The sequence below is a fragment of the Lonchura striata genome, chromosome 5 (genome assembly GCF_050655825.1).
Source record: "Lonchura striata isolate lonStrDom1 chromosome 5, ASM5065582v1, whole genome shotgun sequence".
In the NCBI taxonomy this organism is placed as follows: Eukaryota; Metazoa; Chordata; class Aves; order Passeriformes; family Estrildidae; genus Lonchura; species Lonchura striata.
In genome coordinates this window covers 37,401,105-37,417,163 of record NC_140707.1, presented here as the reverse complement: position 1 = coordinate 37,417,163, position 16,059 = coordinate 37,401,105, and the positions used below count along the sequence as shown (strand labels likewise).

Here is a 16,059-nt window from a genome sequence, read left to right as displayed (position 1 = left end):
ATTAGCCAGTACAGTAAGTCATGGCGGGACAGTGCCAGGAATACTTGGAAGAAAAGGGTGTAATTCAGAAAATAAAGGAAGTTACAAATCATTTTTCTGCAGCAGCTTCACTCTAAGTATAGGTTGTTTTGGTGATATTATGAAGTCAGAAGGAGATGAGGAAGGAATCATTTAATCATCTGGCTGAAGTGTTGATTCAGACCACCCAGCCTGAAGTATTTTTCACAGGGTACTCATTGTAACCAATAACTTCAATATTGCCTATCAGGGACTTGGGTTTAGACTAGGAATAAAGCATTATGTAGTTACTTAATTTAATATCTTCTTCTTGCTTTCAGGCCAAGGAAGAGCTAGAGGTTGAATTCAAATTGGAGGTTGCGTAAGTGATACAGAGATTATTTTAAAAACGCTAAAAGCATTAATGATGAAACAAAAAAAACAGTATTAGAAGTCATGCTTTGGGTATTTCTGTAAAAAAAGTTACAGCCTTCTCCTACATTATTGCTGCAGTCCCCAACACCTGATGGATTAGCTTGTTCTCTAGCTTAGCTGCTCTCAACAAGAGAGCTACCAGTTACACAGAGAATTGTGTGGGTGCCCCATCCCTGGAACTGTTCAAGGTCATGCTGGATGGAGCTTTGAGCAACCTGTGTAAAGGAAGTCGTTCCTACCCATGGCAGGGGATTGCAACTAGATTACCTTTAAGATCCCTTCCAACCAAAACTGTTCTATGATTTATCTACCTGGGGACATTCTAGAATGCTGAGTGTGCAAGCATTCCTGCCTATCAATTTTTCCTTGCCTGTTTCAGGTTATGTATTGGACACAGTTTTAGTGTTGAAACATACTAGCTAGGTTTTCAGTGTATCTCCAATTCCTTCAGTTTTCCCTTGCAGTATTCTTTGAATCCTAGTAATTGTGTTTTCTTTCTGCCTAACACAATCACAATGGGATGGGAACTCATGAATCACCATTTTTGTTTCTGTGTTGCCACAAGGTAACTAAGGCATGACAGAAATAAAGCGACTAGTCTGAGGCCAGCTCTCATGCTATTGGAGAGCCAAGGCCAGAAGTCAAGTCACTCCACACCATCTCCTGACTTCACCTGAATGATCTGGAAAGCTTTTGGGTTTTTCTCCCATATAATTGGTACTGGCTGCCCTGTGCCACTTTGAAATGGGCTCCCCAGGGAAGTGGTTACAGCACCAAGACTGCCAGAGTTCAGGAAGCATTTGGACAATGCTCTTGGGCACGTGGTGTGATTCTTGGGGTACTCCTGTGCCAGGCCAGGAGTTGGACTTAGTGATCCTCATGGGTCCCTTACAACTCATAATATTTGCATGCCAGCAAATACATATAATTGTTTTCCCAAAAAGGACATGCTGGTGTATCAGCTGAAATACATTTATTTCACATGTTACAGTGAGAACAATTTGACTGTCTAACAGATGATTCCATTTTAGATGATCATGAAATTGCACTGTAAAAAAATAACCATGTTACACGTTGCTCAGCTTTGGTACAAAGATGAGGCTCCTCAGAGCAGTGCTCAATCCATGCAAGCAATGAAAGGAAACATGCTTGCTGGGGTCCCCTCAGACTGTGGTCTTTTTTAAGTGGAAAGAAAGGGCAACATCCTAGGTACAGATGAGTAGGATTTGTTTAACTTTAAAAAAATCCATGTTTTTAATTTTTTCCCAGACCTGGTCCTCATGAAACGATTGCTAGCAATGGCGTGCTGGTGGTATGTGTCTTTCCCGAGATATTTTCTATAAGTGATTCCTTAATGTAAAGGGAAAGGGAGGGTAGGGGTTAAAGAAGCCAGTAGGCCAGTTCTTTATCTTTCTTTCCTATCTACCTTTCCTATTTAGATACATTCAGAACGGGATATTTTATTTACCTGTTCATTGGAGATATCCCATTTATCCTATACTTCCCTATTTCTGATTTTTCCTATAGTTCACCACACCACACTCACACACACACAGAGAATTTTTTTCTGGTATTAGTACTTAAAGAAGTGTACTGCTGTTTATAGAAGACAAAAATATAAAAAGGCTGAGAACTCACATTGTAATCTACCCAGCCCTTTCCTTCCCCTGGAGATGAGCCATGCTCTGTGGGTGAGTTCTGTATGAAATACTGACTTGTCAAAAACGTTATGTTGAAGAAGAGTTAGCACCATTAAAAAAAAAAAAAAAAATCAACCCCCCAAATGCTAAAAGCAATGCTTTTTCACAAAACCCTTCCTACTACTGATTCTTGATCTCTCAGTGACGTATCTTCATTTATTTCCTAGTCTAACCCTTTGTGTTTATGCTACTATCATGAAAATGGTCCTGAGTTTCTTCCTTTGTATATTCTTCTCACTGTACTCAATTTTAAGTCATTGTCACACATGTGATCCCTACAACTCCCTCTAAAGCTTATCCTTTTCTTTAGTCAGAAGCTAATGGGAAAAAGCCCAGAGATGCCAGGGAATTCAGAACTCCAAGTGACTCCAAGCTGAGGGGTCCACAGCTTCCTATAATGGGGATGGGATGTGATGATCTTTCTCACAAAATCCTGCAATCTGTCTTTGACAGTGTCGTGAACTTTGCTGCTTGGAAGTTGAAGTGGCAGAGAAGACGAAGCAAAAGTCAAGTAAGGTTACTGTTTCATCGTTGATTTACCAGTAATTGCATGCTCACTTATGAGAAGATTCCCCTTCCATATAATGTGTTACAGTATTCAGTGAAGTTAATGTCAGCTAAACACATCAGGTTGTTATAGACTCCAATGACCTCATGTAGATGTATGTTAATAAGGCCTATTAAATGCACAATAAAGTTGAAATCCCAGTTCTATATCACAACAGAAATATTCAGAGTCCCCTTTCTATCAGAAAAGCATCCACTTTGCTCTTTTCATTGAAGTGCCAGCACTTTGTCCTGGGCAAAGCTATACCACCTGCACCCCGTTTTAATCAAGCTAGCATATTTTTCTGGTTAATGATATTAACATTTGTCATGATCTTTGTTTTGCTGCTTTAGAGAAAGAGCTTTCCCTCACTGTGAAGGGCTCCTTTGAGGGGACACAGGATATCGTGCTGGGCCCCAATGGAGTTGTCAGCCCATCATGTCCCACCGAGTTCCACTACATCAAGTACGCAGAGCCAACGCTGGATGTCATGCTGCCGAAGAAGAGGCGCTACCACCCTGTATGTTGGGGTGGCCTCAGTGATGGAGGGATTTTGAGTGGCTCTCAAGAAAGAGAGGGAGTGGAAGGAAGAAGAGAGGGTAAACCTGTTCCTGGTTGTGTCCTAAAGCATGTTGTTTTCCCAGTGGTCCTGTAGGTACAGTACAGAGACGGGCTCCCCAGTCGTGATGCTGAACTCACTGCCCATGGGAAGGAAGACGACCATTGCAGAGGTAAGCATCCATTCCAGGCGTTGGTAGTAAAGGGTTGCTCAAATAGAAACCATTCCTCATAAGGTTGTCCCAGATGGCCGCTAAGAGAGTCAGAAGTGTTCTGATTTTCTAATACACTTTGAGAAAAAACAGGACCTTTGTTCCTCCAGATGTTTTCTCCACAGAGGCAGGTTGTCCCTGTGTTAATCTCCATTATATGCCAGTAGTGGAGACAGAGACCTACAAGGATTTAAGAAATACTTCCTTCAGAACATCTCCCCCTGTTTACCCAAAGACTCTGACTCTCTCTTTGCTTAGGGTACAAATTGAAAGTTGCTCCTCGAACACAGAAAAGGAAAACATCAATAAACCTGTCCTTAGTCAATCATATATTTTAGAGGACAATATATTGAAATATGCTGAAAATATTAGTCATAGGGTATGTATTTTAAATAATATAATGAGAATATTGATTTAAAAGAACCATTAAGATAGCCTCTCAGAACAAAGCACATTTTGTAACTTAATATGAAGATTGAAATAATGATTTTTAAGAGAGGATAAAGTGTGGGCAGAAGCAAATGCAGACTTTGCAGTCTCTTCACTGAGATTGTGGCCAGGATGTCAAAGATGTGCTGTGTACTAGAGTGTAAAGAATGGAAAACACACAAAAATGGTAATTCAGGATGCTGCAGGAAGCTTATGAGTCATACAGGAAATGGGATCTACTGTGTGAGTCTCAGAAACCTCTTATACCAGGATGCTTAATGATTTCTGCAGCCTGGAAGGATTTAGGTAGGGATGTTCCACTAATAATAAGTGAATGCTTTTGGAAATATATGCCAAGATCTCAGACATTTAAGTTTTTGATTGCCAGACCTTGCTGGGTTATAAATCAAAGCTCTGATCCCAACACAGAAAGGGAAAATAGAAAATTTAAAATTTAAAAATTACATATTCTTGTTTTCCAGGAGAAAAGATTTGACTTGAATGTGACAGCAAAAACTTGGTAAGAGACTTTCTTCTGTTCCTTTATACTTGATTCATTGATTTTTATATTGTTGTAGCCACATGAAAATGACACAAGCAAGCATTCTCAGTCAGAAAACTATAATATGCTTATAATAAAACATAAAATACATGCATAATATATAATACATAATTAGCCTTAGGAAGATTTGGCTTTAATCAGTTGATAAAGCATTAAAATAAACATGTGTTTATTTCAGCATTATCCCTTTCCTTCAGACCACAGAATATTTTCTTTGGTCAATGTCAGTCCCTGAAATTCACAAGAAGAACAAAGCTAGCTGACAATGACAAAAAAAGAGTAGTCAGTAGTTTTAAAAAATGTAAACATTTTGTTTAAAAAGGAATTAAGCATTATCTTTTGTGTTACTTTCAATATTCAGTGGTGATGAACCTTGTATTCTGTTAAGTCCAGTTACACTATATATTGAATAGAAACTAAGGTAAACAAGTAAACTTGTTGTTTGACATCTGTAGACATGCTCCTTAATACTCATCAGTAAACATGGAGATACTTCAGGTTATCCATAGCTATATGGACTACACAGAACTGGGCAAACTGGCATTTGTGTGTGTGTCTGGCTAAGAAATAAAAGGAAAAGAATAATTTTGAATTTAAATGGAGTTTTCTGTAATTCATTTCAAAACATCAAGTGGTCAATGATAACAGGAAAATCAGTGTTATTCCACAACAGGAAAAACACTTCCTACTTATTTATTTTACTTCCAGAGAACTTTAGAAACAGTTTGTTTGGATCTTGATTTACAATAGAAACAGGCTTTTTCAGCTCCATCTAATTCGATTCCATTGTGTGAATTCATTTACAAATCAGGTAATAATAGTTTATCCAAATTTGGTGGTGGAGAAAGCTCATAATTACATTTATTTTCTGGTTTCATAGAAATTATGAACCAGTAGAAGAGAGAGGTTTTGTCACTGGAAGAAAAAGCAAACCCCTGGCATTTAGCAATGTAGCTCTGACCTGACCATGACCATCTCTTGCCTATTGATGTCTTGTAGGAGCAGGGCAGGAAGAACCAGGAGGGAGATTAGTGAGCAGAAGAGCAAAAATGCCCAGGGAAATAAACTAAGCAAAGGCTTACTCAATTTCAAAGTAGACTCCAGTGAAATCTTCCTCTGGGAGAAGATGTGCCTTACAATTTTTGAGTCAAGACTGATGTGGAATAGAACTTCCAGCGTTGAGCCCTGAAACAGCCTGTGCACGTGTAGACACAACAGAGCAGCAGGGCTGGAATCCTGCCCGGTGACCCATTCTGCCCCTCCAGGGGCTGGATGTCACCGAGGTCCCTCCAGCAAGCTGGGTTCCACGGCCACCCTCCCTGGCGGTGCTCACCGCTAGAGGGGGATGCTTTCCCACTCCAGTTGCTCCAAGGGAGAGTTTTCAGCCACATTGAATATGCCAGCCTTTGAAAATTGGGTGTTACTTCAGATTTTGAATGAGAAAATAACTTGTGAAATAGGAATCAATACTTTCACTTTTGACCATTTCCATGGATTTTCTAAACTTGTCAATCTTTTAATTGTAGAATATTTATTTAAATATTTTTATTTGTAAATACTGTACATTATTTCTTCCAATTAGCAATAATTAGGAATAATGCCACTAGTTAGTATTACTAACTGAGATAAGTTTCATACTTTTAAAAATAGTAAAATTATTTTCTTGCTCCTGTCATGTTGCATCAGGGAAGGGTGCTGTAGATTATCTTAGGATGTAGATCAACATCCTAAAATTGATATCGGTGTGTTAATATATGTGTCTGTTTTTATCTTAGTAATTGTTCATGCCACCAAGACCTGGACATGCGCTTTGGCTTTAACTTATGTTCTGAAGAGATGACTTTCCTGGGGAAAAGAAAGAGATATGTAGCAAGTGCTCTCAAAAATGTTTTTCACCTACCACATGATCTGCAGGATCAAGAAGTACGTGTGTGCTGAGGGGATAGGACTTGAATCTCTAGTGCTTTTATGTACTCCTGTAAATGAGTGGTCAGCAAAATAGGCCACACCTATCTGTTGTGCAGGTACCAGCTGGTCCATGTGTCTCAACTACATTTGCTTCTGCTGCCAAGGTTTGTTATTGAAAACACTAGTTGCAGTCACCATCTTTCATTACTATCAATTTGGAATTTTTCATAGCTGAGGTTTGTTCATTCCTGCCAGGCTGAGCTGTCACTGCCTTGGTTCAGAAATACTGAATACATTACACAGTAAAGTTTTTTTTTTCCCTTATTTCAGTTTCACTACTTTGTGAGAGTTTAGGACAAACATCTTTGAGTATTTCTTACATATTCTGTTTCTTGTGGTTTTGAAATTCCTTAAAGTAGATGAAATTTATTTTAAGATAACCTCAAGATACTGAAGAATAGCAGCTGAGGCTAGCTTACCAGTAGCTATGAAATGAGTATATTTCTTCATAGGATTGGCATGCAGGTTTTCATACAGAAGTAATGAAATAAAAGGAATGGTGGAGTGAGAAATGCATAGAAAATACATTGTTGCTTCCACGGAAGGTTTCTTCTTGTTCATCTGTGCCTGTATTTGCCCTAGAGATGGGCAAGAATCCAAGTTTGGGTTAATCTCTGAGCCCATGTCTATCCAAAGGGAAATAAGTGGCAGTAGCAGTTGTTGCTGGGTTTTGGAGTCTTTCCTTCTAAAAAGAGACCTTGGATCTGAGGTCAGGACTTGGGCTGGCTGTGGTGACCAGACCCCATTGCAATGTGGGACGAAATGTTGAATGCTGTCATTGTGAATGTCCCATCCTCCCTCTGCCCAACAGGTCCCCGTTGTGGCTATCATCACAACAGGCGGAGGACTGAAGTCAATGACAGGGTTGTATGGCAGCCTCATGGGACTCAAGAAGTTAAATCTCCTGGACTGTATAACGTACATCAGCGGGCTGTCTGGCACCACGTGGTAAGCCAGCTTGAGCAGGAGGCCTGACCAGGCCTTCTGAGGGTCACACTGCTGCAGAGAGTAGCTTCTAAAAGCAGACAAGATCAGGAAATTTTCTTCAAACATCATATACCAAAGTTTCTCAGTAACAGGCCATTAAATACTAGCTTGATTTGGTGCACACTTTTTCTATAAGCAGTGTTTTACTGTGCTTATCAGCTCCACATGTGCAGCAGTTAAGTGTTCATATGACAATTTCACTCATCAAGATGCTTTCTAGGTAAGCAGTTACTGTGGATGTAACTGTGGATGCCCATAGCATCATCCCTCTTCCTTTCTCCACTGAATCCCAGCTATTGTGGTCCCATTAGCTTCTGATACTGGCTGTGATTTCTAGCTGGAAAAAACTGCTGGACAGTGCACACTGACCCCTGCAACCTGCCAGCTTTGCGTTTCCCTGGGCAGTGTTATTCCCTGCTCACAGGACCTACAGCTGCCTAACATCTGATTGTCCCATGCAGAGGAGGTTGGTAAAATAGAGGCTGATGTTAAAATAAAACATAGTGATATCATAAGATTAACAATAGGTGAATCAAGGCAAGAGACAGCAACTAATATGAATGAATTTAAGGTTCTGAAAAACAAAGGAAATTTATTATCATTTACTGCCTAATTTGTGATTCACAAATATATCTATGTTCACACCTGCAGTTTTACCTCTTAAGCTTATGCCTGTTCTGCTTAAAAAAAATATAAAAAAGGTTAAGAACATAAAAACCCAACCTCATTCTTCAGGGCCATTTTTTAAAACAGTCATAGGCACTCAAAGTGTTCATTCTGCTGGATGGAGCAACTAAACCAAAGTATGTGTGAGCAGAAGGGAATCCTTAAATGTAAACCTCTGTTCTGAAAACACAAAATTTCCAGTCTTTTTTTGCTCCTTTTAACTTTTGCTGTCTGTATTGTCTTTTTCCAGGACCATGGCCAACTTATACAGAGATGCCTACTGGTCACAGAGGGACCTGGACTCACATATTGGTGAAGCCCAAAAACAAGCAACAAAATGCAAGATGGGCTGTTTCTCTATGGATCGCATGAAATACTACAACAAGCAGCTTTGCCAGCGGAAAGAAGAGGGATACAGGACATCATTTATAGATCTTTGGGGTCTCATGATTGAGTACTTATTAAATGATGGGGTATGATGTCTATTCCGTATCTTAAAGAACCATATGTTTTTCCCTAGAGGGAAACTAGTCCATCATTTCAGAGAATGTATCTCGAAGCAGAGGGGTATTCTCTGTGTTAACAAAAGAACATATTGTAATGGTTTTGGTTCACCCAATCATAGACGTGTGCAGAAATAGTTGTCTCCCTCTTTATCTTTTTGTGAATCCATGCACAAAGCCAGGCTGAGTCTGAGAGCCTGGTCTGTGATGGTTGGTGGGGGTACCTGCAGTGCTCTGTGTGGTGGAGTTGCTGGGGCACATCCTGTGTACTGGGGATGGAGCCGCCTGGCTCTTCCCATGTCAGGGACAATGAATTCACCATGTGCCCTGTCCATCTCCTCTCATGTAACACTTTTTCTTCAAAACTAGAAAGATCCCCACAGGCTTTCAGATCAGCAAGAAGCACTATGTGATGGCCAGAACCCACTGCCCATCTATGTGTCAGTCTGCGTCCGGGACAGCTACAGCACCAATGATTTCAAAGGTAAGGATGTTGTATCGAACCTTCTGAGGCTAAAATTGGCAGCTGAATTCCTGTCATCACTCTTCTTGGTACCACTTGGAGAAAACAATCCAATGTGTTAATTGCTTTTTGGAGAAATAACCGTCACCTCCATGCCTTACCATTTTAGTACAAGGGTTTTGGGGAGCAGCATTTTGCTCTCTCAACATATACAGTAGAAATTCTGCCAGAGAGGCCATTTTGAGAAATATTGGAATTATCCAATAATTGCTTTTTCTTAATGGCTAGTTATTGTTTCAGTATGAAGAATGACCACATAGTTATGGTAGAGTTTGGGAAGGCTCCCAACTGAATCTGTTGCTTTTCTCATTGTTTTGTTTGTTTGTGTTTCTTTCCTATGGAGGATCAGAAGGAGGAGAAGGGGAAGAGAAAAATTCAGATCAAATTTTTTATTGTTGAGGCAAGAAAATGAACCCTTTCTGAAATGAAAATGAAATTACAATCCATGACATTTCTGCCCCAATTTTCACTCATGCTGCAGTTACATCAGACAACTGCACTTCACTTTGATAGGATATCCAAGAAAGTTAAGAACTGGTTCTGTTTCCATTAGTACCACACAGAGAGACTATAAAAAATAATTTCTGAGGAGCTGAGTACCCATCTTTGTACATAAACAATTATTTAGGGAAGATAAATTAACTGTATTGGTGAAGTACTGGTCACCTGGCCATGGTGTATGGAAGGGCAGAACAAAACTACATAGGTGCTGGAAAACCCTGGGCTGGTGTGTGCACATGGGGTGTGCAAGGCCTGGAGCCTTGCCATGTCCCCAGTGTGCCACTTGTGCCACCAGCAGCACTGCCATGACCAGCACAACCGCTCCTGCCTCCTTATCACCACCATGCCCAAGCTCAGACACCTCCCTGGAAATCTGCGTTTAAGAGTGAGGCTTTGCAAAGGCAACATATTAAACATAACTCAGACCAATGTATGCTCTAATTTCCTCTCTCCCCACACCTCTCTGGGAGCCCTCTAAGTGTCCTCCTGTGGCTGTTTTGCAGAGTGGGTGGAGTTCACTCCCTATGAGGTGGGACTGCTGAAGTACGGCGCGTTTGTCCGCACGGAGCATTTCGGAAGCGAGTTCTTCATGGGCCGCATGTTAAAAAAGCTCCCTGAATCCCGCATCTGCTACCTTCAAGGTGATGTATAGTGTTGTCCTGGCACAGAGGCACTTTGGAGTGTGTAATGCTGTTAAACAGTGGGTAGATAGTTCTGTCCTAACATACTGAATACACCCTGCTGGGAAATGGGAGTGGTAGTTTATCCAAAAGAATACAGTAAAAAAACACACATATTTTTTCAGTTTCTTATCACTGTCTTGGTAGATGAGTTGTCTGTATCTTAGAGATGGAATAGATGAAGATCCTTAATTCTTTCATTGTAAGCAATAGCTCCCACTTTTTTGATTATTCTTCTGATTCCTCTCTGAATGCACTCCAGCCTAAGTCCAATTGAGATAGTCAGATTTAAATTTACAATGACTGGTGATATAGTGGCATTCTGTTTTGTCAACAAAGTCACCAGTGCCCCTGTGGTGAGGCAGAGAGGGGTAATCCTGGATGGAGAAAAAGTGCACAGTGGAGCTGGAGCCCACTGCATGTGTGAGCCTTTACTAGCTGTGATGTGAGATCTTGTCTTACAAACAAACACCTGAAAAGCCAGGTCATCCCCTTGTGAAACAATTCAAGGTGTTTGAAAGAGTTACTGATCAGAGTAAGTGCAGAAAAAGACAAGCTGGAGAAAGGACGATGTGGATGGAAATTATGTGTTTGTGGTGTATATGTTACCTGAATTCTTTATTTTGCCTCTTGAACAAGTGTGGCTTTTTTCTCCTTGTTTCACATTCTTTGCTCTCTTTGCCATGTGGCAGAGCCATGTAGTAGTTTAAGCACAAAGTTGATAGTAGCATTACTTGAATCAATGACATAGAGTGTTAAGAGGAATTTAACAGCATGGAAGTTTAGAAATATTTGCATTAAACCCATTTAAAAATTAAGCCAGGAGGTCGAGATAGAAGGAAAAGGGCATTTGCTTATTAAAATACGTCCTTCTGTTCACTAACTCCTTTTACAGGTATGTGGAGCAGTATATTTTCTGTGAATCTTTTACAAATATGGGGACTGTCCCACAGTTCAGAGGACTTCTGGAAGAGATGGACACAAGACAGAATAGATGAAGTTGGTGAGAAATTACTAAGCCTTTCATTTATGCTTATTTCTTTTCCTATGTGACTTTTGGCATAATCTTGTCAACTTTGCTGAAGCTGGCATTATAGGATCTTACTAAGAGATAGTGACTTCTCACACTGAATAGAGTAAGAGGAAGTGGGTAATCAGGGAAAAGCTGCTATAATTACAACATTTACTAAAACTCTACTGGTTCCTTCAGAGGAAGTTTTAGAGGGGTCAGACATTTCTCAGGAAGCGTTCTGGCATTACCGCTCTCACTTAGCCATACAAAACCAAGAACCAACAGCAGAGAGTATGGTACTTTTTACTGCCTATGAGGAGAATGCACCTTAATATCAACTGGTTAATCAATGTTTCTTGGGTTTTTATTTAATTACTCAGTACAGTAATTACTGCATTTATTCATACTGACACAAAGATAAATGAAGCCCAGAGGGTATTTTCTGAAGCAATACAGAAACTGTAATTTTATTGCTAAATCACTTGATATGATTGTAACTATTATTGCAGACATCCTGAAAAACACAGAAATACAATGTGTAATTGTGGAAACCACCAAGTCTCTCCTGCTTCACTGTCAGCCTCTCGGGCTGGCAAAGTACACTGTCATTTCTAGAAACCACACTTTGTGCCATATTTCTGCTTTTCACCCATATGCCATCTACCCACCCCCTAAAATAGCCATAGTTTCTGAATATGAATGTATGCCCCAGGTTTTCCTGGGGTGCTCTCACTCTGCTGATTAAGCATGTGCTCATGTAGCCATGAGTGATTATTGGGTAGCAGCTATCACTGTTGCAATGGACCCCGTGATTGCTGTTGCTGCCCATCTGACTGAGCAGTAGCATATTCATCAGCCCCATTTTCTCCATGCTTGCCTCTGTTTCATGTTATCTTCCTATAAGGATATTTAAGTTCTGACAGAACATTTTCTGAATTGCTTAATTTCCTTAAGGTGTCCTTTTTCCATGACTAAAGATTGCTTCTGATGAACTGTCTTCAGGCCAAAGCTTAAGACCATCAGCAGAGCTTTGTCTAGCAGCCATCTCTTGTTCTCTCAGAAGAGCTTTTGCGTGTTAAGTGAACCATCCCAGAAGAGCCCCTGAGAGCTTCTTTGCACCAGGGCAGCCAGAAAGCTACATAAGGTACCAAGCAGTTCACCAGTTTTTCTCCCCTCCTCTAGATGAAGACCCGGTGTTGCCCACAAGACCCCACGAGCTGAGGACTCGCATGTACACCCCCCCTGGCCCCCTGTCCAGTGCCCTTCGGGGAGCACTGACTGACCGCTTCTCTGTCGCCCAGCACCACAATTTCCTGAAGGGCTACCAGCTGCATAACAACTACATGGAGAATGAGCACTTCTGTCGGTGGAAAGGTGATGGCAACTAATATTTAACTGGCATTGTTTCAGGGAGTTTTGGGGTGGGGAATTTAGGAAAGAAACCTGTCAGACTTGGCAGGACATAAAAACCTCCCAAGAGAACATTTATTTTCTAAAGAGAGAGAAAACACTAAGACCTCAGTGTTGCCAGGTATTGAGGATTTCATCTTTGTATTTGTTTGCTTCAGCTGAGACCTCTGCAGTTCAGACTGAGAGGGTAGACTCAAAGCTCGCAGAACAAAATTTAAAATGGCAGAGAGCAGAGTGAACATGGGAGAAAGCTTAATTGGGCAAGATTATAGCTCTAACGTCAGATGCAACTGAAATAGCCAAGAAAATTTCGCCTATAAGAGTAAACTGGAAAGGAATGGGGCTTTCTAGTCCAAAGGAGAGGAGACTGAGTAGGAAGCATAAGTCCAAACATATAAAGGATTGAAAATACTTTTTTTTCCAAAACAGTGACAGATAAAAGATGAAACAATGACCGAAATGAAGCGAGGCAGATTTAAGTTAATTATTAGACATAGCTTCTTGGCACTAATAGGTGTGCCATGACAATGCTGTATATTTCCTGGAAACTCAACACTTAGATAACTTAGATGTTTTGCAGTCCTTCTCATGCATGTTTGATAATTTTGTAGTGTGGCAATTAAAGGCCTCTGGAATTGTCAAAATACCCACAGACCTATTCTTATTTAAAAAATGTTTTCCTTTTAGACACTGTGTTAGACTCGCGTCCCAACCAGCTGATGCAAAATCCTGATCAGTTGGGCATGATAGATGCTGGATTTTTCATCAATACCAGCAGTGCACCACTTTTAAGGCCACAGAGGGAAGTGGATGTCATCATCTATCTAAGTTATACTACTGGATCACATACATCGGTGAGGATGTTCTTGTTACCATGTGTAGTGTCTCCTTTTATTTGTAAATGCTCAGCCTGTAGCATCCAGAACTGCTGGTTTTATCAGCTGTTCACTTTATCTGCATTGCCCTATATTTTTCACTGTAGTGATTAATACTGTTTCCATTTCTTCCTGCCATTCCTGGACTCTTTCTTACTGGTTTATGAACATGTTGAATTATTCAAGAGGGTATCAGCATAGTCTTTTCCACAATAATGGGAGGAGCCTCTTCTGGTTTATGCTGAATCAAGCAGGCTTCCAGACTGTGTACAGGAATATTCATAAAGATGAGGAAGTTATTTCTTCTGACTTAAGACAGAATTTAAAAAGAGTTAATTGAATATTAGCAGCAGATAGTTTCTGGGCTGACAAATAAGACACTACGAGTAAAATTCAGTGATGAGCATCTTCCTGCAGAAAACCCATTTTGTGGAGATAAAGCTAATCAGCCGTCTATAAGAGCTGGTAGAAAAGAAGTTTGGATCCTTTTATGTCAGAAACTGAGGTTAGTTAAAAACTCACTGTTAAGCACTTTGGCCTTCCTAAGTAGAATTTCATTTTGAGAGTGAGAACAGCTGTGCTACTGCTAATAATCTGTGTGTTGGATGCAATGAAGTTTTATTTCAGCCTCATTCATTACCTAGATAAAACTTACAAAAAAAAATTTATGTACTTTAGTAGAAACCTACCTTTTTCTGCTTGATAGTGTTTGCTATTAGATGGTGCAGAGTAAGTAATACAGTGCATATTAGTTCATGATATTTTATTAAACATTTCAGGGAAAGATGTAGCATAGCCTAACACTTCAGATTTTCTCAGTAAAATATTAATCTCCATTAACATTGTGCCATAATGACTGCACAGGCAGAGATATATTCACACATTGAAACTTAACCTTCTTATCTCCTGGCTTCAAAGCACATAAGATACCTTAAATATTTTCTTGCTGGGAAAGAGAAGGCTCTAGTTAATTCAATACAATGTATTAACACAGGCTCTTTCATTTGCTAAAACTAATGCTTTACCCTCAACTTCTGCAAATTGCTTCAATTATTTTTTTAAAAAAGCGGTGTGCTGGGTGAATTCTTTAATTCTGAAAATGTGTTTACAGCTTGTGATTAGCAATGTGGTCACTATGTGTGGTAATTATATACAGAGTAACCCTTGATAAGACAGAACTCGCCCTATGGATCTGAGTCACTAAACCTTAACAGTAGATGAAAAACTGGGGCCTTTGGACAATGAAGTTGACTTCCAGTGCTGACCATTTTTGTGATTTTCCAGGCTCTAGATAAGGCATGTAAATACTACTCAGAGCAGAAAATCCCATTCCCAACAATTTCTTTGACTGATGAAGATAAGAAAAATCTGAAGGAGTGCTACATCTTCCAAGATTCAGATTTGCCAGGATGTCCAATTGTGATTTTTCTTCCCCTTGTGAATGATACCTTCCGAGAGTACAAAGCACCTGGTAAGTTACAAGTAGTGGCAAAGCATTAAACAAAAGACACCACTGCTTCCCTGACTCAGACTTCTTTGCTGCTGGCTGTCTTTGCTCACTGGGTTCATGGGGGAGCACTTTAGGTAATTAAATTTGTCTTCCCTATCCCTGTCAAAGCCATTATATTCACTCATGTCTTCATTGCGGCCTTAAGAGAATCAACACAGCCTGTGTCTTCTGGATGGTGTCTACCTTCACCTCTCTCCCATTTGTTACTTGAAGTAGTCCTACCTAATTGCAAAAGCTTTTTTCTGTGAAAGGTACAGCTCTCTCAGATTATTTCACACTGCATATATTGTCTATTGTTCAGGTTTTAATTCTACACTTGAGGAACTATAGTGTCACATATGAGTGGTGGGGGAGAAAGAACCTGACTTTCAGGCTGAATTCCAGTAATTTTAAGATCAGTCCAGGGATCATTTTACTGACTGTGCTGTATTCAGGGCCTGCCACTCTTTTTCTGTCAGGTCATATGTTCTGTACTCCTCTACTGCAGGTTACTAGGGTGCATTTGCTCTGCTCCTTGGTAGCAGGGTGGTTAAACCCAAAATACTACTGTTGTGGAATTTTTGTGACATAAAAATCAGAGGCAGAGATTGATTCTGGTGGCAGGTGCCCTGGACCTTATTCAGCATTGCAGGAGCTCTCAGTTTCCACATGTTTCTATTGCTCCTTTCTCACTTAAATTCTATTATCTTACTAGTAATTAATCTTCCTCGACTGAGGTTCATAGAAATCCCAGCTGCAGTGCATGGACAGGGGCTTTTGGAGTGCCGTTTCAGGCTGACATCCTTGCCTGATCCATGGCTTTAATGAGACAGATGTTTCTGTGTAAGCTGTAGCTGAACATTGTGGTGCCATCCCTCCCTTCTCCCTTGTGCCCATCCTTACTTCAGACTCACAATGTTCTCTTGACTAGGGTGGCGATACGTGACCTGCATTGTTTGCATTTAAACCCTGTGAATTTTCTTCAGGAGAAGAGTCTTGCTCTTT

At 40.3% G+C, this 16,059-nt stretch overlaps 1 protein-coding gene across 1 annotated transcript in view; it reads left to right on the top strand.

Annotated features, from left to right (window-relative positions):
• The window catches only part of LOC110472155 (cytosolic phospholipase A2 epsilon-like), a 34,258-nt gene that overhangs the window by 14,673 nt on the left and 3,526 nt on the right, over positions 1–16,059 (top strand). Inside the window, exons 6-20 of the mRNA XM_021533607.3 lie at positions 339–379; positions 1,702–1,744; positions 2,586–2,643; positions 3,033–3,199; positions 3,324–3,410; positions 4,361–4,398; positions 6,216–6,363; positions 7,220–7,356; positions 8,312–8,534; positions 8,934–9,048; positions 10,092–10,229; positions 11,164–11,271; positions 12,463–12,654; positions 13,378–13,544; positions 14,850–15,036. Of these exons, the coding sequence (XP_021389282.3) occupies positions 339–379; positions 1,702–1,744; positions 2,586–2,643; positions 3,033–3,199; positions 3,324–3,410; positions 4,361–4,398; positions 6,216–6,363; positions 7,220–7,356; positions 8,312–8,534; positions 8,934–9,048; positions 10,092–10,229; positions 11,164–11,271; positions 12,463–12,654; positions 13,378–13,544; positions 14,850–15,036 (1,849 nt within the window). The remainder of the gene's footprint in view (positions 1–338; positions 380–1,701; positions 1,745–2,585; positions 2,644–3,032; positions 3,200–3,323; positions 3,411–4,360; positions 4,399–6,215; positions 6,364–7,219; positions 7,357–8,311; positions 8,535–8,933; positions 9,049–10,091; positions 10,230–11,163; positions 11,272–12,462; positions 12,655–13,377; positions 13,545–14,849; positions 15,037–16,059) is intronic.